This window comes from Onychostoma macrolepis, chromosome 11 (assembly GCF_012432095.1).
Source record: "Onychostoma macrolepis isolate SWU-2019 chromosome 11, ASM1243209v1, whole genome shotgun sequence".
Classification (NCBI taxonomy): domain Eukaryota; kingdom Metazoa; phylum Chordata; class Actinopteri; order Cypriniformes; family Cyprinidae; genus Onychostoma; species Onychostoma macrolepis.
Window position 1 is genome coordinate 17,320,886 of NC_081165.1, and position 23,103 is coordinate 17,343,988.

Here is a 23,103-nt window from a genome sequence, read left to right on the forward strand (position 1 = left end):
TTGCCAGTTCCCTGAGGTTGCGTAAGGTTTGGAACTGGCAGTTTTCTGCTATCGCTTGTGTGCAATGTGGGCGTGCTATTCTTGCCAGGTCTCATAACTAACTTAACTAGCATGACCTTGTTAGATCATGTTAGTTTCATCAACTGGTTTTGCTGGTGAACATCTTTGCTGTAATTGTAAACCAGTTAGATCAGCCCAGACGAGGAAAATTTATATATATTTGACTGTATTGCAAAGAGCCTTCTTCTCAATGTTCGCAAATTGCATTTATTATACAAGTTAATATGTTTTCTTTTTCGTTGCCTGGGAGATGAACTTGTTTATTTCCATGGTGATGTGGGGTGTTAACGGTTATACCAGCAGCAGAGCAGCAGCAGTTTAATGAGAAACAGCATGTTTCTTTCCCTGTGAGGCTATGCACGTGGTGTGGGAGGTGTACGCTTCACTGGGTTTTGGGCCTAATTATTTGCACCTTAACTCTCTGACATTGTACTTTTATAATTTACACATCTTTGCAGCTTTCACAGGAGTTCTTCGGAGACCAGATCTTGCCCTGTTGCTCCCTATTAATAATGATGAATGCAGTAACTAGTTTGACTGATAAGTGGCAGGAGAGGGGGCTGTAACAGGGCTGTGCCAGGCCCTCGGGCTCTGTCATTGTTCTATATTTGTTATTTTAGGAGTCAGCACATTCATTCAGCCCAATAAGAGATAAAGAATGAGGGGCTGGCTTCCGTCTGCCGCCCCTGGCGCTGCTCTGCGTCAATGCCCCTCTGTCCCTTACAGTGCTTGGGCCACCAAACCAAAGGCCAACCGCAGCGTTCTGCCATTCACACACACACACAAACATGCTCCTGAACACACAGAAATATGTACTCTCATCTACCCAGTTATGACATTTACACACTCTCCCACAATGCTCTAGCCTTATTATTTAGAGGTTTCTGTTCATTTTACTAAATGAACTGAGCAGAGAACACACAGTGTTTCTTCTGCATGAGCAAGGAATGTGTCTCTGTAATTACAGTTTAAGTGACTGCCATTCTTATATGAGTGATTGGCTGCACAACTTGCAATTTCAGGAACTTTTTAGAGGCTTTAGAGACCTAGTTTCCAGAAATCACAAATGTTTCAGTACAAACGTGCTGGTGCATTCATCTCATGATTATTGTGGAAAATGAGCTGAATTTACTGACTTCTCTCACATTTCTGTATAATTATGTGTAAAATGTACCCTTTTTTGCCTATATATGGGATATATGGGAGATATATGGGAGCCCATTTCCACCAAGGTAGTTCTGAGATAAAGTGTAAAATAAAGAAATAGAAATAAAAAGATACAGAGTCACATTGTGAGATATAAAGTTACAGTTGTCTTTTTATTTGTTTAAATTAGATTCTAGATACACTACAGTTTAAAAAAAATATTCAGCAAGAATGCATTAAATTAATCAAAAGTGACAGTTTTACATTGAGACTCATTGTTACAAAAAAAAATATGTTTTTTAAATAAATGCTGTTCTTTTGAGGTTGTATTGCGGATTTCACAAAAGTATTAAGCAGAACAACTGTTTTCAACATCAATAATAATAAGAAATGTTTCTTGAGCTGCAGATTAGCATATTAGGATTTCTGATGGATTGTGGAGTGGCCGAAAATTCAGCTTTGCCATCACAGGAATAAATTACATATTAAAATATATTAAAATAGATTTATCTTTCATTTTAATATTTTACAGTGTTACTGTTTTTACTATTTGTTTTTCAAACGCAGCTTTTGTGAGCATAAAAGCATTCTTTAAAAACATTAAGCAGTTACTGACCCCAAAACCTTTGAACGGTACAGTTTAATATCATTATCTTTGATAAGAATTACTTTTGGGAAGTTGGTGTCCTGTGGAGTGAGGTTTTGTAGTACAACTTATTTAAACAGCATTTTGTCTATTCTTTCATACTACTTTGTCGTTTTGAACATTGTAACTCTGCAGACCATTTATGAAGGTAAAAGTATGTTTAGAAATGGTGAAAAAAAGAATCATGATGTTGGGAAAAAAGCTTTCATGCCAACTACCATACTATACTGTATATCAGTTCTTAAATGGTCATTGATATTGTTCCTTCATTTCCTCTGTCTCCCAAAAACAACAAATCTTCATCATCCGGACACCCACCCTGTAGGAAAGAGTGAGGAAAGTACATAAGCTTAGCCTGTTCTTCATCAGCAAGCTCAAGTCCTAACTCAGGAAATTATATTGCTCTTTCCTGTGGTTTTAGACACCCTGCTAGCACATAAATTCAGTGTTGTAAGAGTAGTCTGTGGGAAGAGCCCTTGACCTCACACATGCCCATGATCTCTCTGTACTCGGCCCTCTCACGCCCCCTCACACACACATTGACTCATGTGAGGAAACAGAGTTGGCAGTCGAAGGATTTTCACACAGCACCCTGATAAGAGCCTCATAAAAAGTTGGCTGTGCTCACCAAACTCTCCTGTTCTCTCTGAGAACAAAACAGCAAATATTCCAGTTTACCTGGCACGAGTCAATATTCAATTAACCAGACCAGCCTCTTGTCGTGGCCGTTTATCAATACCTTGCTTTAAGTGCACTTGCTTAATCACATGCTATTTACGGCTGCAACCAAACGAACGAACGAATGAATAACAACTATTTGGAAAGTTTTTCAATAGAGAAGTAGACATCCCAAGAGAGTAAATGCAGTTGGGTCCTCTCGGGGGATGTGCCAGCACTGAATAATCACTTGATGACAGGTTATTATAGTTTTTTAATTAGTCTACATTCTGTAATAAATTCAGGTTTTTATGTATTCTTCAGTTGGGTTGTTTAATCTCTTTGGATTTTTAGGGCTGCCAGTGTTAACATGCAATCTAAGAAAAGATCTTCACAGATTTATCTGTTTATTATTGTTTGAAATTCCCATCTGGATTTGTAAAGTCATATATAAATTGTGAATTTAATTAGCACTGAATTATATCTGAAATATCATACACAAGCTGAACACGCTGACATTTACGCATTCGTCTAATAACATTAGTATTGAAAGAAATGGAATATGGGAAAAACAGGTGATAATGTTTATAGCCTGATTCGAATGGTAATGGTTTCTCATGGGGACGTAAGCTATTTCAACTTTTACAGGGGTTATTCTGTGATTTTATTGCCATCCAAATCCAGAATCCCAGTGTTTTTCTACCACCACCTGCATTTAAAAATCACGTCCGAATTACCTACTGTTTTTTGACAAACACCAAGGTCGTGTGGTAATTTAATTGCCATCCAAATCCACATCTCTGAGTTTACAAGAGGGGATCAATTCAAAATTCACTGTTAAAATCCTTTTTGACCACTGCCGAACATCGTTTGGTAACTGTTGCATTTCGCTGTAATTCAAAGAATGGTCATAGATCAGCGATCTCTACGTAAAACTCATCGTGCAGACCAAACCGTAAGTCATAGAGACTTGGAACTTGAAGGGATGATAGCACTCACACTGCCTACAACGTGACCAAGGCTCACCCTAATCGGCCTGAGGGCGGGCTACAGCGATCAAAAGTATAAAATCACTCATAACTCCTAAACCGTCAGTCGCAGGCTCACGTGTCTTATGTTGTTGTCGTCGATAAGCCTAATCCTTGGCTCATGCCGGACAAAACGCACGGCAGATTTGATTGTGAGCGAATTTTTCGGGTATTACGTATTTTTTGAAAAACCTACTTTTGCGAACTAGTCCTAGGTTTTTAACCCGATTGGAACCAAACCCGTGCAGAAAGATTCTCTGGACAGTGAATATTAATAATTATTTTTAAAAAGTTGAACTTTTGACTCACTGTCGCAACAGGGCACCAAAACGTTTGAAAGGGGCAGGGGCACTTTTAGTAAAATGCCTAGGACTCCTGAACAGAATGAGATATCTTCGCCAAACTCAGATCACTTATGTAAGAGATCAATCTGAGGTCACAGGAAAAAATCGTGGAGCTCAGCCACTTGGAAAAAAACATAAAAATGGCTATAACTGCGCAACCATTTGTCCTTGAAAATTGGTGTGCAAGGTCTTGGTCGAAAGTACCACAAGTGTCTACAAGGACATTTGCGTATCTCAGAAAACATGGCCACCATTGCCCATCGAATTTGAGCACCTATTAGACAAGGCTAACAGAGGAATGAAACTTGGTGGGCCTGTTCGGCTTATGGCCCCAAAGGTCTGAGAGAAATTTGACAGAAATCGGCCACTGGGGGGCGATATTGCATTTTTCAAGGGCGTAAACGATTGTACGTCACACGGTTTTTTGCATATGCACACAATATTTGTATCATACAATAGAACTCCACATGCCAGACAACTTTGCCTCCAGAACCAATCAAATCGTTTGTTAAATGATTGAGAAGATGTAAAAAAAACCTACTTTTGAGAAACTAGTCCTAGGTTTTTCACTCAAACTGTAAAAAAACACTGCAGTACAATTCTCTGGACTCTCTAGGCCAATAATTATCAACAACAACAACAAAAAAAATTATTTACCCTTTGGGAAGCTTTAACAGGGTCATTTAGAAAAGGGGCCTGTCCAAATTTACCCCAAATCTTATAAAGCCTAAAGGAAAAATCAAAACTTCACAAAACGTGCTGAGCACATGTAACAGGTGATTCTAAAGCTATAGTTAGCATGCATAGTTATTACTGAAATGCTGTAAAGTACAAGAACATTATTTCATAACTGCTCCACCACAGCAAGTGGGAGCTGTTAAGAACAATAAGGAGAAACAGAAGAAAAGCACGTAAATATTATGGCAGCAACAGGTATGCAATACATCTTTAAAATACAATTGCATACATAAAAATATAAACCAAACAGCTTTATGTTTACCTTATAAATAATAAATGTAAATAAGAGGTTGTATTAACTTATTTCTGCTAATCTCCACATTTTTAATGGCATCCATCAATTTGAGAGATAAAGTGCAAGACCAAAACCATTCCAACTATAGTTTGTCTATTTTCCTATTTTTAAACAGGAGATTTACATAATCAAATAATAAATAGGATATTATTAAATAGGAATTTATTCCAAGCATATGACATTTTATTTACAGCAGACAATTATGGGACTGACGACGTGAGCAGTGCGTTCCCAGGTTTGTAGGATCACAGAACATGCTTCATACCATGAATAAATCGCCAGCCAAATGAGTTTTATCACTGAGGTGCCATGTAAATTTATTTTTATAGACATCCACATAAGGAACAATTACCGTCCGTATAGGGCTTTTCCATCATTAAGAAGCAAATGTAGTCCTAGTTCAATCCAAAAATATCCAGTTTGTAGCTCATACCACTCACACACAACGTTCACCCTGAGTCCAGTTGAACTGCTGCACTAATGACTCTCAGAGCTGTGTGGATATTCCTGTGAACATTCTCTCCTTTATGATACTCATGGGTGTCAATTCCTTGGGAGTCCAATCTCATAAAAATGTGTTGTAATGGTGGTTAAAATTGTATGACTTTCATATGGGTATATATTTCTGTCCTTTTTATGTTCAGTGCTGTGTATAGTCTTATCGTGTTTAATTTACATGTTTAATGAATGAAAGCAAAATTTGTGAATTAAATTTTTAAAATAGAATTTGTGAACATTTTTTGTTTGGGGTTTTTTCATCCATATTTTTGTTTTTGAGACAGGATACATATATACATATGTACATATACTACCATTTGTATATATTTATATACGTACATGTTCCGGATGTTTGGGATAGGTACGTTTTTTTCTTTTTAATGTTTGTAACCTTTTATGTGCATCGAGGCTGCATTTATTTGATCAAAAAATAATTAAAACAATAATATTGTGAAATATTACAAATTGAAACAACTATTTTCTATTTTAATATATTTTACAATGTAATTTATTCCTGTGATGACAAAGATGCTGATTTGGTGTTCAAGAAACATTTCTTACTTTTTGAAAAACAATTGTGCTTAATAATTTTGTGGAAACGATGAAGATTTTTTAAAATTCTTTGATGAATAGAAAGTTCAAAAGAAATACAAAGTTCTGTAATGAAACTCTAGATGGTGCAGGCTAGTTCTAACTCAATCTGATATAATCACATTGTTATTTAAATGACACAGCTGATTGGTTTCTTTTCACATCAACAGCCAATGAGCTTGCTGCTCAACATTTAAATACTCGGCTAGTGCATGCTGTAGCTGTAGCACACTTTAGAAACCCTTCACCTTCCCCAGCTCCACCTGTATAGATCTGCTACAGGGTAATTTCATGTGTTATATATAAGATTTATTTCATATGTTATATTTCTTACATGCTCACAGCAGCATGTCTATGGATATGGATGTGTATATATATATATATATATATATATATAAAATCAACTCAACTTACAAGTAAATGATGGGTGAAAAGCTTAGGTGCGTGTTCCAGACATTGCACATACAGTGAGGAAAATAAGTATTTGAACACCCTGCTATTTTGCAAATTCTCCCACTTAGAAATCATGGAGGGGTCTGAAATTGTCATCGTAGGTGCATGTCCACTGTGAGAGACATAATCTAAAAAAAATCCAGAAATCACAATGTATGATTTTTAACTATTTATTTGTATGATACAGCTGCAAATAAGTATTTGAACACCTGTCTATCAGCTAGAATTTTGACCCTCAAAGACCTGTTAGTCTGCCTTTAAAATGTCCACCTCCACTCCATTTATTATCCTAAATTAGATGCACCTGTTTGAGGTCGTTAGCTGCATAAAGACACCTGTCCACCCCATACAATCAGTAAGAATCCAACTACTAACATGGCCAAGACCAAAGAGCTGTCCAAAGACACTAGAGACAAAATTGTACACCTCCACAAGGCTGGAAAGGGCTACGGGAAATTGCCAAGCAGCTTGGTGAAAAAGGTCCACTGTTGGAGCAATCATTAGAAAATGGAAGAAGCTAAACATGACTGTCAATCTCCCTCGGACTGGGGCTCCATGCAAGATCTCACCTCGTGGGGTCTCAATGATCCTAAGAAAGGTGAGAAATCAGCCCAGAACTACACGGGAGGAGCTGGTCAATGACCTGAAAAGAGCTGGGACCACCGTTTCCAAGGTTACTGTTGGTAATACACTAAGGCGTCATGGTTTGAAATCATGCATGGCACGGAAGGTTCCCCTGCTTAAACCAGCACATGTCCAGGCCCAACTTAAGTTTGCCAATGACCATTTGGATGATCCAGAGGAGTCATGGGAGAAAGTCATGTGGTCAGATGAGACCAAAATAGAACTTTTGGTCATAATTCCACTAAACGTGTTTGGAGGAAGAAGAATGATGAGTACCATCCCAAGAACACCATCCCTACTGTGAAGCATGGGGTGGTAGCATCATGCTTTGGGGGTGTTTTTCTGCACATGGGACAGGGCGACTGCACTGTATTAAGGAGAGGATGACCGGGGCCATGTATTGCGAGATTTTGGGGAACAACCTCCTTCCCTCAGTTAGAGCATTGAAGATGGGTCGAGGCTGGGTCTTCCAACATGACAATGACCAAGCACACAGCCAGGATAACCAAGGAGTTGCTCTGTAAGAAGCATATCAAGGTTCTGGCGTGGCCTAGCCAGTCTCCAGACCTAAACCCAATAGAGAATCTTTGAGGGAGCTCAAACTCTGTGTTTCTCAGCGACAGGCCAGAAACCTGACTGATCTAGAGAAGATCTGTGTGGAGGAGGCCAAAATCCCTCCTGCAGTGTGTGCAAACCTGGTGAAAAACTACAGGAAACGTTTGACCTCTGTAATTGCAAACAAAGGCTACTGTACCAAATATTAACATTGATTTTCTCAGGTGTTCAAATACTTATTTGCAGCTGTATCATACAAATAAATAGTTAAAAAATCATACATTGTGATTTCTGGATTTTTTTTTTAGATGCACAGTGTTGTGTATATATATAAACAGATAAATAGGTATACATATATACACAGACAGTACTGACATTAGTATACATATATATACACAGACAGTACTGACATTAGTATACATATATATACACAGACAGTACTGACATTAGCATCGACAATACAATACGTAAACATAATAAACGTAACACCAGGAATTTTACTTATGGAAGGCATACCCACATTATATATACAATGTATATGTATGTTGTATTGTTATATTAATTATGTATTTGTGCAACAGTGTAGTGCATGTAGTTTAGCAGTCTGATGACCTGAGGGAAGAAGCTATCCCGCAGCCGACTGGTGCGGGCCCTGATGGCAGTACTGAGAGGAGACTGTGAGTGGGGTGGCTATGGTCTTTGATTATCTTCTGGGATTTTCTCACACAACGAATTTTGTAGATGGCCTGGGGGGAGGGAAGCTCACCTCCAGTAATGTGTTGGGCCGTTTGTATTACTCTCAGCAGTCCATTGCGGTTTGCAGCAGTGCTGTTTCCAAATCAGGTGGTGATGGAGCCGGACAGGATGCTCTCTGCAGTGCATGTGTAGAATGATCTGAGGGTGCTGGAGCTCATTCCAAATTCCCTTAGTTGTCTTAAGAAGAAGAGGCACTGTTTTGCCGCCTTCCCAACTGCTTGGGTTTGTTCTGACCATGTGAGGTCATCACTGATATGGGCGCCAAGAAATTTGAAACTTTTGACTCTCTCTACCAGAGTTCCATTGATGATGATTGGGCAGTGGCGGACTGTCCATCTGGAGCACCGGGAGTTTTCCCAGTGGGCCGCTGTACAATGTGGGCAGGGCCGTTTTAACCATTGGGCTAGGCGGGGCTGAAGCCCCGAGGCCCGAGCAAGGAGGGGGCCCGTGATTGGCTGTGGGGTAGATTGACTGAGCCGATCGCCAAAGCCACCACTCCCCCCACTTATTAGTGCTGTTATTTAGTTGAGCTTTTTCGTAAATTCCATGTATTACCATTTGAGATTGAAGCGTAAAGTCTGAATTTGGTTTACCAATCAAATGCATTTATTCTATATTTGACTTTTTTGAACAATATGTGCACATATCTATCAGGTGATCGCTGCCCAGTATTTCTCCATTCACCTCCACTCTTCACTGCGTTCTGGAGTAATATGGAAATGGTCGCGCAAAGAACAATATTCGATAAGTAAAAATGTCAGCAATTCTGAGAGAGTGGGGCTCAAAAAATGAAAAACTCCAAATACGAAGAACAGAAAAAAAAACACAAGTTAGTCAGTAAAATCCCCAGCTATTGGGTTATTTTACTAAAGCTAATGATGGAGTGGAAGTTGTTGGAACAGCGAGTGGAGTTTTATTCTGAGCAGAGCAGAAAAAAACAAAAAAACAATCAGCGTCATCGTCATCGTCCACACAGATTTTAGGTTAGTTTAGGGCTTTTCACACTTGAAATTGTTAACCCCCTGGGTCATCCTAAACCCCGGATAAGCGGAATCCTGGGTTATCTGTAATCACGTTTCACACTGCTCATACTATGCCTGGGGTTAACTGTTAAGCCTGGGTATTCATTAACAGACGTTTCACACGGTACATTCCTAAACCCCGGTTAACGTTCTTATTTGCATATTTGCGGTGTCACTGTCTCTGATTGGACGAACAGCATTTATTCTTTGCTGAAACTTCTGCGTCTTCATGAAGAGCGCAGGTCATGGTTTCTTAGCAACGGCAGACGCCACTGGAGCGCAAGCTACAGCGCTTTGGAAAGAAGGAGAAAGCGGCGGGCTTAGCGTTTAAACTGGTTTTTAGGCGCGACGTGTGAACCCCTCCAGAGCAGGGTTACAACCGCTTTCAAATTACAGGTGTGAAACGTGTCTTTACCCGGGGTTAAAAGCGGTGTTTAGAACGACGATAACCCGGGGTTAAGCGCAGTGTGAAAAGCTTTTGATTATTAACTGGATGTACAGTTTTGTGTTTGAACAAACTCTATATAGGCTATTAATTTAAGGGTTGGGAGATAATCAATCTTTTTGCGCGTCAAGATGTAGGCTAAACTTATCATTTAAACGCGTTTTAAGCAGGTATTAAAGCAAATGGTTTAAACTGTTAATGAACATTAAGCAGTGGGGTAGAATTTATTCTGGTAAATGTGTGCATTAAGACGGTTTCAGTCTGATTTCGCGCGGCATGCATCTGCTCCTATTGCGACTGAATAAACTTTTCGCTCCTTGTTGTGCTTAAACGTTCAAATACACCGCTGTGTGTCAAAAATTCTCGTCTTTGCGAGGATCTTCGTAAACACAGTTATTTGTGTCTTAAATGAACGTTAATATTTAAAGATAAAGCATGTGTAGTGTTATATCTGAGATCCTGGATATGATGAGATCTTAAAAGGATAGTTCAGTCCCGGCGCCATGGGCGGGCAATGGGGGGCCTGGCCCGCCCTGTGAGTCACTAGTGCCTGCCCTGGACGAGCCTGCTGAATAAAGAAAACGCTGCACTATTCAAACACCAGTTATTATTTATTTACCCTTGCATTGCGAAAAAGCGGATATCTGTCTCCTCCAGACTGTGCACGGCGCGTCAATCTGAAAGGAGGCGGGGTGAAGTTAAGAGCTTTCGCTGAGAGCTTGAGGATCTGGCGTTACGAAGTTTTACTGACAAGCTCTTTTCAATGATTGGCATCGGTTAAACATTTTAAAACCCTCTGATTTAAAATAATAATGATAAAATTATAATAGAGATATGAAGTATGGATAATTTTTCATGGCACACCTGACTGGGATAGGGTATGGCAAGAGGCCAGCGTCACATTTTCAGTCGTAATGGTATTCAGCTCTCTTGGTCGTGTGATGTTGCTTAACTGCAGTGGCGCCTGCAGGTGTTCGGCTGGACGCACTGTGCGTACTATATGCCTCAGACTGACCTGAGATTTGCCCCGCAAACATTTCAGCAGTAAATTATAGGCCCGTGTGTCTCGTATTTCTGTCGACTGAACCAGCAATGCCATTAATAATAAATGTATCAGTCTTTTGCATTCCAAAGTCAATTTCTGCTTATAAACATTGCGTCAAATAGAAAGAGAAAATCGTGCTACACGCACTTTCACGAGATCTGGTTAAACTACAACAATTAATTTGTAGCCTATTTTACAAATGGGAATACAACGAATTCATTTTACATTCAAGCTACCTGTAAAATTTAAAGTGAAAAGTTCTTTAAAATCATCTGGAATGCAATAAAGTAATTTTAAAAGCGGTTTTGTTGCATGGATTAAAAAAATAGGCTAATAAATAATTCACACATCAGACAAAATTGCATTCCAGAAAATCCTTTAAATCTTAAGGAATTCAGAGCAGAGCAACATAAAAATCAGAAAAAAATATAATCGGGCCTGTTTTAGGTTTTTCCTTATTTTTATATTTTAGACAGTGATGAAAAATGACTCGCCATCTCCTCATTGGACGTGCCTTTAGAGAGAAATGCATATTTACCGATTACATAATGAAAGAGTTTTTGTTTTCGATTTGAATTATTTCGTTTTAAAGTAGTAATTTAAAGCTTTCTATAGATATATTTATTATATTTGTGACTCAATTCGTTGAGTTTCGGTTCATCATTGTGAAGCGCTCCTGTTCGAGACGCAAGACAAGACTGCAAGCGCATCCTCTGTTTTCCTATTTATTTTAATAAAAGCACAACGTTTTGTTGATATTGTGAATGCACACAAATAAAAGTAGACCCTTTACAGTTCCGAATTATGCATTACTCTTACCTTTATAAGCAAAAATTACGGCGTATTTGAAGTTGTTTCCACGATCAAGAAAAAATGCAAGTGACCGCTGTGGCGCCTCCATGTCCTGCAAAGTGCGCTTCAGCTTTCACTCTTCACACAAACGATTAGATATGCACCTAGTGCACATTTTATATAGTTCAAACATTTAAACTAACATTGTGATGCTTGAACTGTTTATATATATTTTATTTTAGGCAGGTCATGGTGCTTAGAGAAGGCTAAATTGATCAAACATAGGCTATGATCAGCTCACTGTCTGCCGCTGGCCGCTTGGTCGTTACTTAAAAAAAACCTTACATTTAACGAACAAAAAGTGCTCCAAACGTTTTGATATTAGCTTTATAAAAAACGAAACGAAATATAATCACTTTACCATTACATATGTCCCGGATAAGCGGACAAGCGTTGATGTCGAGCCCTGCGATGTGTGTTTAGACTGCTTAAGTAGGCTAGGTCCAATCTTTACGACTCCTCTGTCTGTTGTATTGCGTCAGTGGAGTGGTAAGTCAATTCTTCCTCATTTTTTGTCCATTTAATTCATAATTAATGATATTATGCATTGCAATGAGGTACCTCATTTGTATCCCCTGAAAAAATGAAATGCCCGTCCGTGAATTTGTGTCTGGAGCCGGGTCTGGGATAGTTCACCCAAAAATGAAGATACTGTCATACTTAAAGGTGCTGTATGTAGGATTTTGACTGTACTAAAGCATAAAAATACCATAATATGTTTGCAGATATTTAAGAAACATGCTAAATTAACATACTTGTTTATCTGAAAAACAATTCTACAGTCAGTTATTCTCCTTTGAAAATGTGCATTCCGGCCCGGAATGTCTGTGTTTGTTATGGTTTGTGAAATCCGCCCACTGCCAGTTTACCCAATTGTATTTCGGCACCCCGGGTTGCCAGTTGGCGGAAAACACAGCGTATTTAATTTCATTCATCGGCATGTGCGCTCGTTCCTGTTGGTGTCGTTAATCTGGCAACCTGCGTGTGCCTCAAGTCTGAGGAAGAGGGGCCGGGTGAAAAAAACCTTCTCCAATATTTTGAATTTGCAATACCTAGTCAATCCTACATACAGCACCTTTAAACTCAAGTTGTTCTAAACCTCTTTGAATTTCTTTGTTTTCCTCAACATAAAAGAAGATACTTTGAAGAATGATCGCAACCGGTTTCTGGTCCCCATTGACTCCAATAGAGTATTTTTTTTCATACTATGGAAGTCATGGGGGCCCAGCAACTGTCTGATTACCAGTATTGTTCCAAATATATTATTTTGCATTCAACAGCAGAAGGAAACTCATACAGGTTTAGAACAACAACAGAATTTTCTTTTTTGGGTGAACTATTCCTCTAAAGCAGCCTAATATAGCTGCTGTTGCCATTTGTGTCAATAATGTAAATCAAACATCAGAAAGAAAATCTCTCACTGTCCTTGACTGAATCACTTTTGTAAAATAAATAAGAATGAATGTATATTGAATACAGTGGACACCATTCAGCCTATTTGTAAATTTTTTTTATACATCATAATATTATTCAGTGCTTTAAGTATTTAAAGTAGGTCGATTTCTTATGATCTTTGTTCTGTTGTAGCCTAATTTGTGACTGTTTACTTATCTTCAGTAAGCTTATGTTTACTTAGACTAGTATTATCATTTGTGATATTGAAATTGATAACACAAAATTATCAAATTTCAGTGCATCAAGAATATATGTGACCCTGGACCACAAAACCAGTCTTAAGTGTCAATTTTTCGAAATTGAGATTTATACATCATCTGAAATTGATGTATGGTTTGTTAGGCTCGGACAATATTTGGCCGAGATACAACTATTTGAAAATCTGGAATCTGAGGGTGCAAAAGAAATCAAAATATTGAGAAAATCGCCTTTAAAGTTGTCAAAATGAAGTTCATAGCAATGCATATTACTAATCAAAAATGAAGTTTTTATACATTTACGGTAAGAAATTTACAACATATCTTAATGGAACATGATGCAGTAAGTCATAGCCCCGGGGCCCAGTGCAGTCTTAATGCGGCCCTGAATGTGGGCCAGCCCTTTGTGTAAATATATATATAAAAAATGAATTGTAGTAAATGTAAGTATATCCTTCCATCGGCCCAGACGAATGGCCCGCGAGGCCCACTTGATTCAAAAATTCTAATTAATTTAGCGTGCAGCGGCTCAAAAGCACTCGTCAATGTCAAAATGTTTGAAATAGCCAATCAAAGTTGGGATTACTGTTCACAGACGCTGAGCTGCGCGCGACTTGAATGCGAGCTGACGTAAGATGTAAGCAGCTAAACATGACGTGACAATTCAGCAATATTTGCCAACCGTTTACGAAAAAAATAAAAATAAAAATAATAATATATATATATATATATATATATATATATATATATATATGTGTGTGTGTTAAATGACAGATGTAAATTTTTCAGGAACGCAAACTACTACTGGCCTTTTCAAATTTCTCAGATTTTAAAGCCTATGTTATTTGTCAGCCTACATAGCAGTTTTCAGCAGACATGAGATATGAGTTAATGTATATCTCTATACAGGCTTTCTTCCGTGATTTCACGTGTCTAAGAAAAATATTAATTTATATTTTTTAATCTTACCCAAGACTGAATGGTATCACATTTTCCACAAAAATATGAAGCAGCACAACTGTTTTCAACACTGATAATAATCAGAAATATTTCTTGAGCAGCAAATAAGCATATTAGAATGATTTCTGAAGGATCATGTGACACTGAAGACTGGAGTAATGATGCTGAAAATTCAGCTTTGATCACAGCAATAAATTATATTTTACTATATAGAAGACCGCTTCACCGCTATTTTAAATTGTAACATTATATATTTGTTCACAGTAATTTATATTTATATTCAAATATTATATATTTGTTCACAGTACTGTTTACTGTATTTTTCATCATTAAAATAATTAGTATACTCTTTTCCACAATTGGAGCTCTATTCCTTAAAATGATAGATGTCAGGCTCCTGCAAAGGACAAATGGGCCTACTGTATATGACCAATAGAAGGGCACCATAAAAACAGTCCACATTCTGCACTATTCAAGTCTTCTAGACCAGTTGTTCCCAACCCTGGTCCTGAAGGCACCCCAACACTGCACATTTTGCATGTCCCTTTTCTCTGACACACCAATTTCAGGTCTTGGAGTCTCTACTAATGAGCTGATGACGTGAATCAGGTGTGTTTGATTAAGGAGACATGCACAACGTGCAGTGTTGGGGTGCCTCCAGGACCAGGGTTGGGAACCACTGTTCTAGACGATACCAGAGCAGTGTGTCATATGGACTGATAATATAGGTATTTAACTTAAACTGTCCCTCGTAAAAATTCTTTAAAAATTCTTTACTATTTGCCATATACACCAGGAAAGACAAATTATAATATAAAGAAGTATGCCAGTCATTTATGGTGTGGTGTTGAAATAAAAGCTTTTTATTTCATTGATGATTGCAGTGTTAATATTTTAATTAGATTATAGGATTATAATCCATTGTATAGCCTTATAGACCTGATTTAAAAGACCTTTTTTTAAAAACATTTTAACTGAGGAGTAAATAGCCTAATCTTTTGATATCCTCACCGCATCATTTATGCGGTAATTATTGCAGGGCAAATTAATTGTAGGCCTAATTTTAATTTAATAATAAAAGTAACTTCATAATAATAATAATAGGCCTAATAAAGATAAGAATGTAACAGGCCTACATTAATTGGAAATGCCAAATCCTCTTAATATTGCCAATAATTGATGTTTTTGACAATATCTCTGGCTATCGTCGATACAAGATCATCGTCTTTTGACGCAACCCAGCAAGGGGAGGTTATCGCGGGGCCGTCTGCTACTCCACTGGACAGACAGCACATTGCCTGTTGCGTCGTTTGGGCTGCCTTGTTGAGCGTGGCGGCACTGAGAACATTATATTACACACACTTTAAGCTCTTTTATTTTCCAAACGTAATAGGATTAGTCCAACGAATCGTTCAGTTTGTAATGCGTACCGCACCAAAAGCCTCCTACCGAACGGTTCAATACGAATACGCATATCATTACACCCCTAATATATTAGTGCTTTCAAGCGATTAATCGTGAATAATCGCATCCAAAATAAGTTTATGTTTACATAATATATGTGTGTGTACTGTGTATATTGATTATGTCTATGTAAATACACACACATACATGTAGCCTATATATTTAAGAAAAATATGTTATGTTTATATATTAAATATATTTATCTATAATGTAAATAATATAAATATTAAATGCATGTAAATATTTTCAAAATATATACTGTATGCGTATGTATTTATATATACATAATAAATATACACACACACATATATTATGTAAACATAAACTTTTATTTTGGATGCGATTAATCGCGATTAATCATTTGACAGCACTAATTATATATATATGAACTTACTGGCCCCAAACTTTAAAATGTTATTTTTATATCACACCTTAGTATAGTTGATAATGAAAGGTTAGTGATTGGGTGTTCTTGCCAATCAGAGCTGTCATTAAGTTATGTTACTTTTTGTTAGCAGATGTACATTACACTGACTGGATAACCATCATATTATTATAACCATCATAAAAAAACTGATGCAAAAGTGTGTAGCATATTTGTAAATCAAACTTCTTAGCATTAGCAGTTCTGAGCGTTTTCTTAAAGAATTTAAGCAGCATGAATGCACTCTTGACTGCAGAGCTGACTCTGTTTGGCAGGCGGCCTATGCATATTCTTGGCAAAAGGCAGGTGACAACAGCAAAGCCTGGGGAAAGGCCTTGTTGTAAAAGCCATGGAACAACTGTTAGCTGTCCAGTTCCTGCCCTTTGTCTTTTCCCACAGACATTCAGCATTGTTCACTCCAGGTCCTTTGTGTGGCCCGGTGTGTTCCAGTCAATGGAAGTGACTTTTCATACGACTGAGATCTTTTCTCTGTCTTTTGCAGAATGGAAAAGCCACAGAATATGAAACGCACTGGACTAGATTTTTTCAAACATGTTTCTTTTTCTTTCTCTCACCACTACTCCTTCTCGTTCTCTTTCTAACTCTCTCTCTCTCTCTCTTTTCTTTTGAGCGACTATAGTGGTTTCGGGGCTGGGATTTGAAAACAAAGCACTGCCTTTTTCAGCTGCAGTCTGAATCTCAGCATGAATGGTGTTAGCACAGTAGATGTGGTGCTCTTTCCAGCTCATTTCTGAAGGACATCAATCAGTTTGGAACCTGCTAAAAAACTTTGCAACTTTCGCTGTTTTATAGCTTTACATCTGAGCTGTCTCTCAATCATGAGTGAGATGGATGCAAATGAAAATCCATTAAAAACTTAGTTTGTTGTCATAATCTGTTGCATTTTATGCTTGTTTTTAGTGTGGATTCCTCTGTTGTGCCCCATTCATTTCTAGCATCGCTTCCTGTGAATACCAATGAGGATGTTTCTCAGTCAGAGCCGTGAAATGATAGGTGTTCACAATTTTTGGTGCGATGGTTCACCAGATTTGCTTCTCTCACTCACACCCCATCAATTTGCTCTAGGAATTGAGTGATTTTGCTCATTTTCAGCAAATGTTTTGCTTGGGGAATGTAAAAGCCACTCCGATAAGAGCTGGTGTTGATTATAGTCATAAGCAGGGGTTAAATTCACCTGGAATGATGTTCTGCCACCCTTGATTTAAAATAGATGATTGGCAGTCAATCCAATTCACTTAGTATGTGCATACACCAGTCAAGTTTCTGTTTGTCTCCTCGCATGCATTTGGTCTTCATTTAGTGACTATACTCTCAAATAAAGCTTTGGTGTTGCTTCATTATGTTACCCTCTAATAGGTGATACAGGCATTCATCTGTTGGCTCTTTTCAGTTTAAAATGAAAGACCCATGAAATTGATCAGTGAGCACATATCAGGATAGCCAATGGGTTTTAGCTCATGAATCAATCTTGCTATTGCTAATCAAAGGCTGGCATTTTATTGATGCCCCCCCCCCCACTCCAGGGAAATGCATGAATCAATAAAATGTGTACCTTGAATGCAGTGTTTTGGGTAAAAGCATCTTCCAAATGCTTAAATCATTTTTACATTTTATTGTTATTGTTATTAGTATTATTCTTACTATTATTTTCCCCAGTTTATAATTAATTGATATAATAAAGATTGTGAATGCAGTGTAATTTACTTTGGATAAAAGCATCGGCCAAATGCATAAATAGTTTTTTATTTAATTATTACTTTTATTATTATATGTTATATATTTATTATTATATATTAATTCAGTTTATACATGAATTGATGTAATGTAGACCTTGAATGGAATATAACTCACTTTAGATAAAAGCATCTGCCAAACGCATTTCTTTTCTTTTAATTGTAGTATTATTTTACCCCAGTTAATGCATGAATTGATATAATGTAGACTTTGAATGCAAAGAAAGTCATTTTGGATAAACGTGTAGATTTTATTTAATGCATTATATTTATATATTCTTTTGAAAAAATCAGTTCGTTCGTTCTTTCTGAAAATTATTGGTCCCCCTTCTTCCTGTTCAAAAGGCTAAATATTTGGGATAGATGATGCAGCATTTAAGGTTACGGATGACCTCAAGGTTTGTCAAAAAGTAATAGACCAGCTTCTCACTGAACAGCATAGGATCTTCTTTGATTCGCACACCTAAAGGACATAAGACTTTTCAATCTGTTGCATAAGACTTCTGGGAAAGGGTAAACCATTTTGGGTCTGCTTCTGAAGACCAGAGGGCTTTTCAAAATCAGCCCCAAACTTTTGACCCTGCGAGGAGATTGATTGCTTTCAGTGTAATTCTCTTCACTTCCTGTGTGCAGGGGGCCGGACTAATAGCTGTCCCTCGTGTCCAGTGCCGAGGTCTGCCTGGTTCCTCTCCCTCTGAGTTGAGTCGACCCACCCCCATCCGCAACCTCAAGAGTGGGGGAGCGTTTCCCAGGGACAAAAGAATGAATATGTAATGAAAAGAAAGGGAAAGGGGTGGGAGCATGTTTGTCCCAGAGAATAGATGTATCCAGCTTGACAAGTGTATGTCGAGGGATCAAGGAAGTGCAAAAAAAGTCTTGTTTATTTTCCACCGTGGCCACGTAAGAACAGTTACTTTCTCATTGCAAACTGCTCCGATCGAGGAGGCTCTCCGAGACAAAGCCTGCAGTTCACAGAGTTTCAGAAACATCGTACTTTAGCTCCCTCCCTCTCTCCCCCAGAAATCTGGCGCACATGGTACGTTCCGTTTAAAAGAGAGCATGTCATCTCTCAATGCACTGTGTTCTCTCTGGAAGCAGCTGCTGGGAGCGCGGTTTTTCAGCGGGAACTCTCTCTCACTCCTCTACCTGCTGTTTCGTTTGTCCGTTACGTTCTTTCACACGCTCTCTCTCTCTCTTAATCTAGCACACGCTCAGCTGTCTTTCACACACTAACAGAAGACAGGTAGTGATTAGGTCTTTTCTGCTGGGATAAGGAGGAGGGGAGTCAGACTTGGGATTTTTTTCCCCCTCTTCTCTAGCGTGTGTTTTGTATGTATGGTCTAAACTGTGGCAGCCGAGGAAGGATAAAGGGGGACCGGGGACCCGTGGCTTGTTCTACCCCCTGACAAAGCCCTTGACACCATGCACCTCTGTGTGGATTTGCTTCTCAGGGCAAAATCCTGAAAATGATGGAAGACAACAAGCAGCTGGCTCAGCGGATCGATGGGGCCATCCAGTCGGCCAGCCAGGAGGTGACCAACCTGCGCTCCGAGCTCTCCGCAACCAGCCGCAGACTGGCCGAGTTGGGGGCGTGCAACCCTGCCGGCCTGGAGAACAACCAGCAGAACCACCATCACCACCTCCACGGTAAGACGTGTGTTAAGTTTTGCTTCAGTGTTTGGTCAGTTCAACTTGTTACTGTGGAGAAATAGTTATTTTTAAGGGGTTTGTGGGTGGGAATGAGCTTTTGTTGAGAGAAGAAAGTAAAGAGGGGAGGACGGGGGCAGCTGATCCCGTTCTTCACTGCCTTGTCCCGTTTCCCGGGTAGCCGGTGGGACGGCTTTCCAATGCAGCTGTGACATATCAGGCGGAGAGAGGCCAGAGGGAGAAGAAAAATTAAAGCTGGCATCGGGTTCAGTTGTCGTCATAACTCTGCTCTCTGACTGATTCACAGGGAATAACATGAAACACGTGGTTCAGTTCTGATACTAAACTGATACTAAAACTTAGTTAAAGGTAAAGTGTGTCTTTTTTATGATGTTAAAACACTTTTTATCCTATCTTCTATAGCTTTAAGACAGCTATTAATACAGACTTTTTGTAGAATGATTTATCCAAAAAATGTCTTTTTTGACCATCCTGACAAGCCCAACATAGCAATATTGACTTAACCAATTGCATGAGTTTGGGGCAATACTGTCTGTTTGTCGACCAGTGGCAGACAGGATAGTGTTTAACACTACTATTGTTTGCAGTTTTGGTACCACAGAAAATTCACTTTTAAACTAGTGGTAACTGCCACTTTCCAATGTGTAGCATGTTAAAGAAATAGTTTACTCCAAATATGAAACACTGACACATTTCTCAAAATATTTGCTTTTATGTTCCACAGAAATAAAAAACTACATGTGGTTGTGTAAAGGACGAAAATAATTTTTTGTGGTGAGTCGAGATGACTATCATTAAAAGCACTTGATGACATCATGTGACCCGTGTTTGTCAAAAACTTTACAGCAACAGTTTAACTAATAAACAGTATTTCTACTGCTTTTAAAATGTATTCATCTTAGTTTTAGTAAAGTTTTATCACGCCAAGTTATATAAATCAAAATACATGACTGAAATGTTTTTTAAAGAAGTCTCTTGTGCTCAACAAGGCTGCATTTATTAGATTAAAAATACATTAAAAACAGTAATATTGCGAAATAATATTATAATTTAAACTTACTGTTCAAATGTATTTTAAAATGTAACACATATTCCTTACAAAGCTGAATTTTCAGCAGTCATTACTTCAGTGTCACATGATCCTTCAGAAATCAAGAAACATTTCTTCTAATTATCAATATTAAAAACAGTTGGCCTGCTTAATATTTTTGTAAAACCCGTGATGCTGATTTTTTTTCTGGATTCTTTGATGAATATATAGTTCTGAAGGACAGCTTTGAAAATAGAAATAGATATATTTATATAAATTTTATAAATGTCTTTACTGTCACTTTTAATAAAAGTTTATGCATCACTGCTAACTGTAAGTATTAATTTCTTTCAAAGTTTTCACTAAAATGAATTCATAATGATCAATAGTATATTCATAACATTAACCTAGTTTAATAATTGTGCATGTTGTATAACTATTGTTAAATGTTACCAAATGCATAAACTAACTGAATTATTGTAAAATGTTATTGTAAAGTGTCACACATTGTGTGTTGTGACTCATCTTTTTTTTTTTTGCTTGCCATCTCAACTTTCACTCCGGAAGTTAGGTGTGGTGAGATCCGTCCGGTTCTGTGGCAGAGATTTCATAGCCCAAGGCAGTTTTTTATTCAGGCTAGAGGTTGTGTTAAGCAGTTTGGACAGTGTCTGGGTGTGTGGGGCGAGGACCAACGTATTGATATTGTGTCAGGTTGATGATGTTTTACGGGTTACAGCATGCAGGGCAGCCCAGCAGAGGTCGGCCATCCCCCGGTGGTCTTCTGCAGGCTGAGACACTTTCAGACGGAGAGAGCGAGAGTGATAGACACAGTGTTTGAACAGGTGTCATTAGCAGGACCCTTCTAAATGAATGAGATGGTATGAACAGCAAAACTCCCCCTCTCTCTTTCTTTTCACATGGGTTTAAGGCATCTCACTGCAGTGAACCCACATTCCTCTTTACCAGCGCACTGATGTAATGCTTCTCCCTGTCTCTCGGCCCCCCTCAGTCGCTCTCTCTCTTTCTCTCTCTGAGTCAGGTGACTGTTTACATGGGAGAGCCGGAGGCTGAGCAGGCAGAATGTAATCAGATACACATTCCTCTGTCCTGCTGTATGTGGGAGTTGCTCTCAGTTTAAACACAAAGCCGCCCCCCCTCCCGTTTCAAAAAACAGCATTCCTCTAATCAGGGCTCCGGGTTCATTTGTGTTCTGCTCACATCCTTCCGTCATTATCGAGCCAAAGGCTAAGGCCACGAAAAGTCATGTTTGGTATAGGGCTGGATTTGGATTGGGTTCAATTTAATTTGGCAATTTTTTTTGTCCACATTTTTTCACTATTCTGACCTTTTACAAGTCTCACAACCATTTATTGCCACTAATAACTTTTTTCACTTGGTTACAAACACACAAAATATTTACCCCGTGTTGCAGGCGGACTCGCTCGGAATATAAACTTGAAAGCAGGCTGGGGTTTAATGAGCTATGACAGCCTAATGGAGAGACGTGGCATCCAGTTGTGCTCTGGCTCTTCAGATGACAAGTAAAGTTTGTGTGATGACAGGATCTGAAGGCAAAAACTAGACTGAAGAATATGGCGGTTTGCCACCACAATGTTGTGGGTGTAGTATTATTATATGAGTATGCATTATATGTATTATTATAGCAGTAGTCCAGAAGTTACGGGGTAGTCATTTTATTTTACATTATGATAGTATGATTTTTTTTTTAAAAATCTTAATTAATAATAATATTACATTTTACAGTATTATATATTAATGATAAATTAAATACATTGTTTTGATTGTTTGCTAAGCTAATGGCTCACTTCTCCTCAACAAGCAGCACAATTTGAGGTATAATTGGCGTACTTGGCGCAGGACAAGTTATGCTGCAAAGTTTGATAATTAGACTTGTTTAAATCCCTAACCCGCAGTATGAGTGATTGTAATACTAATAGTTTTCTTTTACTTTAGTGAGCTCCACTAACAAGGCAAAAATTAAATCAATAAAGTGCTTCTTCTTTTTTAGTACAGGGATGTGATTAGGTTTATCAGATTGAGATTGAAGTCCAGACTCATCTGAAACCAATTATCTTAAGAACTTAAACAGATAAGAGCATCAGATGATATTTAGAAGGAATTACATATGTGAACATGTAGTTGCACACGTAACCCAAAATATATATTCAGTCACCCATTAAAAAAATAGACCCAGAATTACCTTAATGTGGCATTTACTCAAACTTGTCATTTGTGCATTTCTTAATTTAAGTTTTAATTTGTTTATTTTATTTATTTATTTACAAATGATCATAACATTACAATTGGGATAAAACTGAAGAACTTCAGAGTGTCTTTGGTTTCAGCATAAACTAATTTGAGATGATACATTGCAG

At 38.1% G+C, this 23,103-nt stretch overlaps 1 protein-coding gene across 6 annotated transcripts in view; it reads left to right on the forward strand.

The window, feature by feature from the left end:
• Window positions 1–23,103, forward strand: part of kaznb (kazrin, periplakin interacting protein b) — a 180,150-nt gene that overhangs the window by 77,172 nt on the left and 79,875 nt on the right. For all 6 annotated transcript variants that reach the window (XR_009273347.1, XM_058791071.1, XM_058791079.1 and 3 more), the window contains one exon: window positions 19,461–19,656. Coding sequence is in view for 5 of the 6 variants with exons in the window: in XM_058791071.1 (XP_058647054.1) it covers window positions 19,461–19,656 (196 nt within the window). In the remaining variant the exon portion in view is untranslated. The remainder of the gene's footprint in view (window positions 1–19,460; window positions 19,657–23,103) is intronic.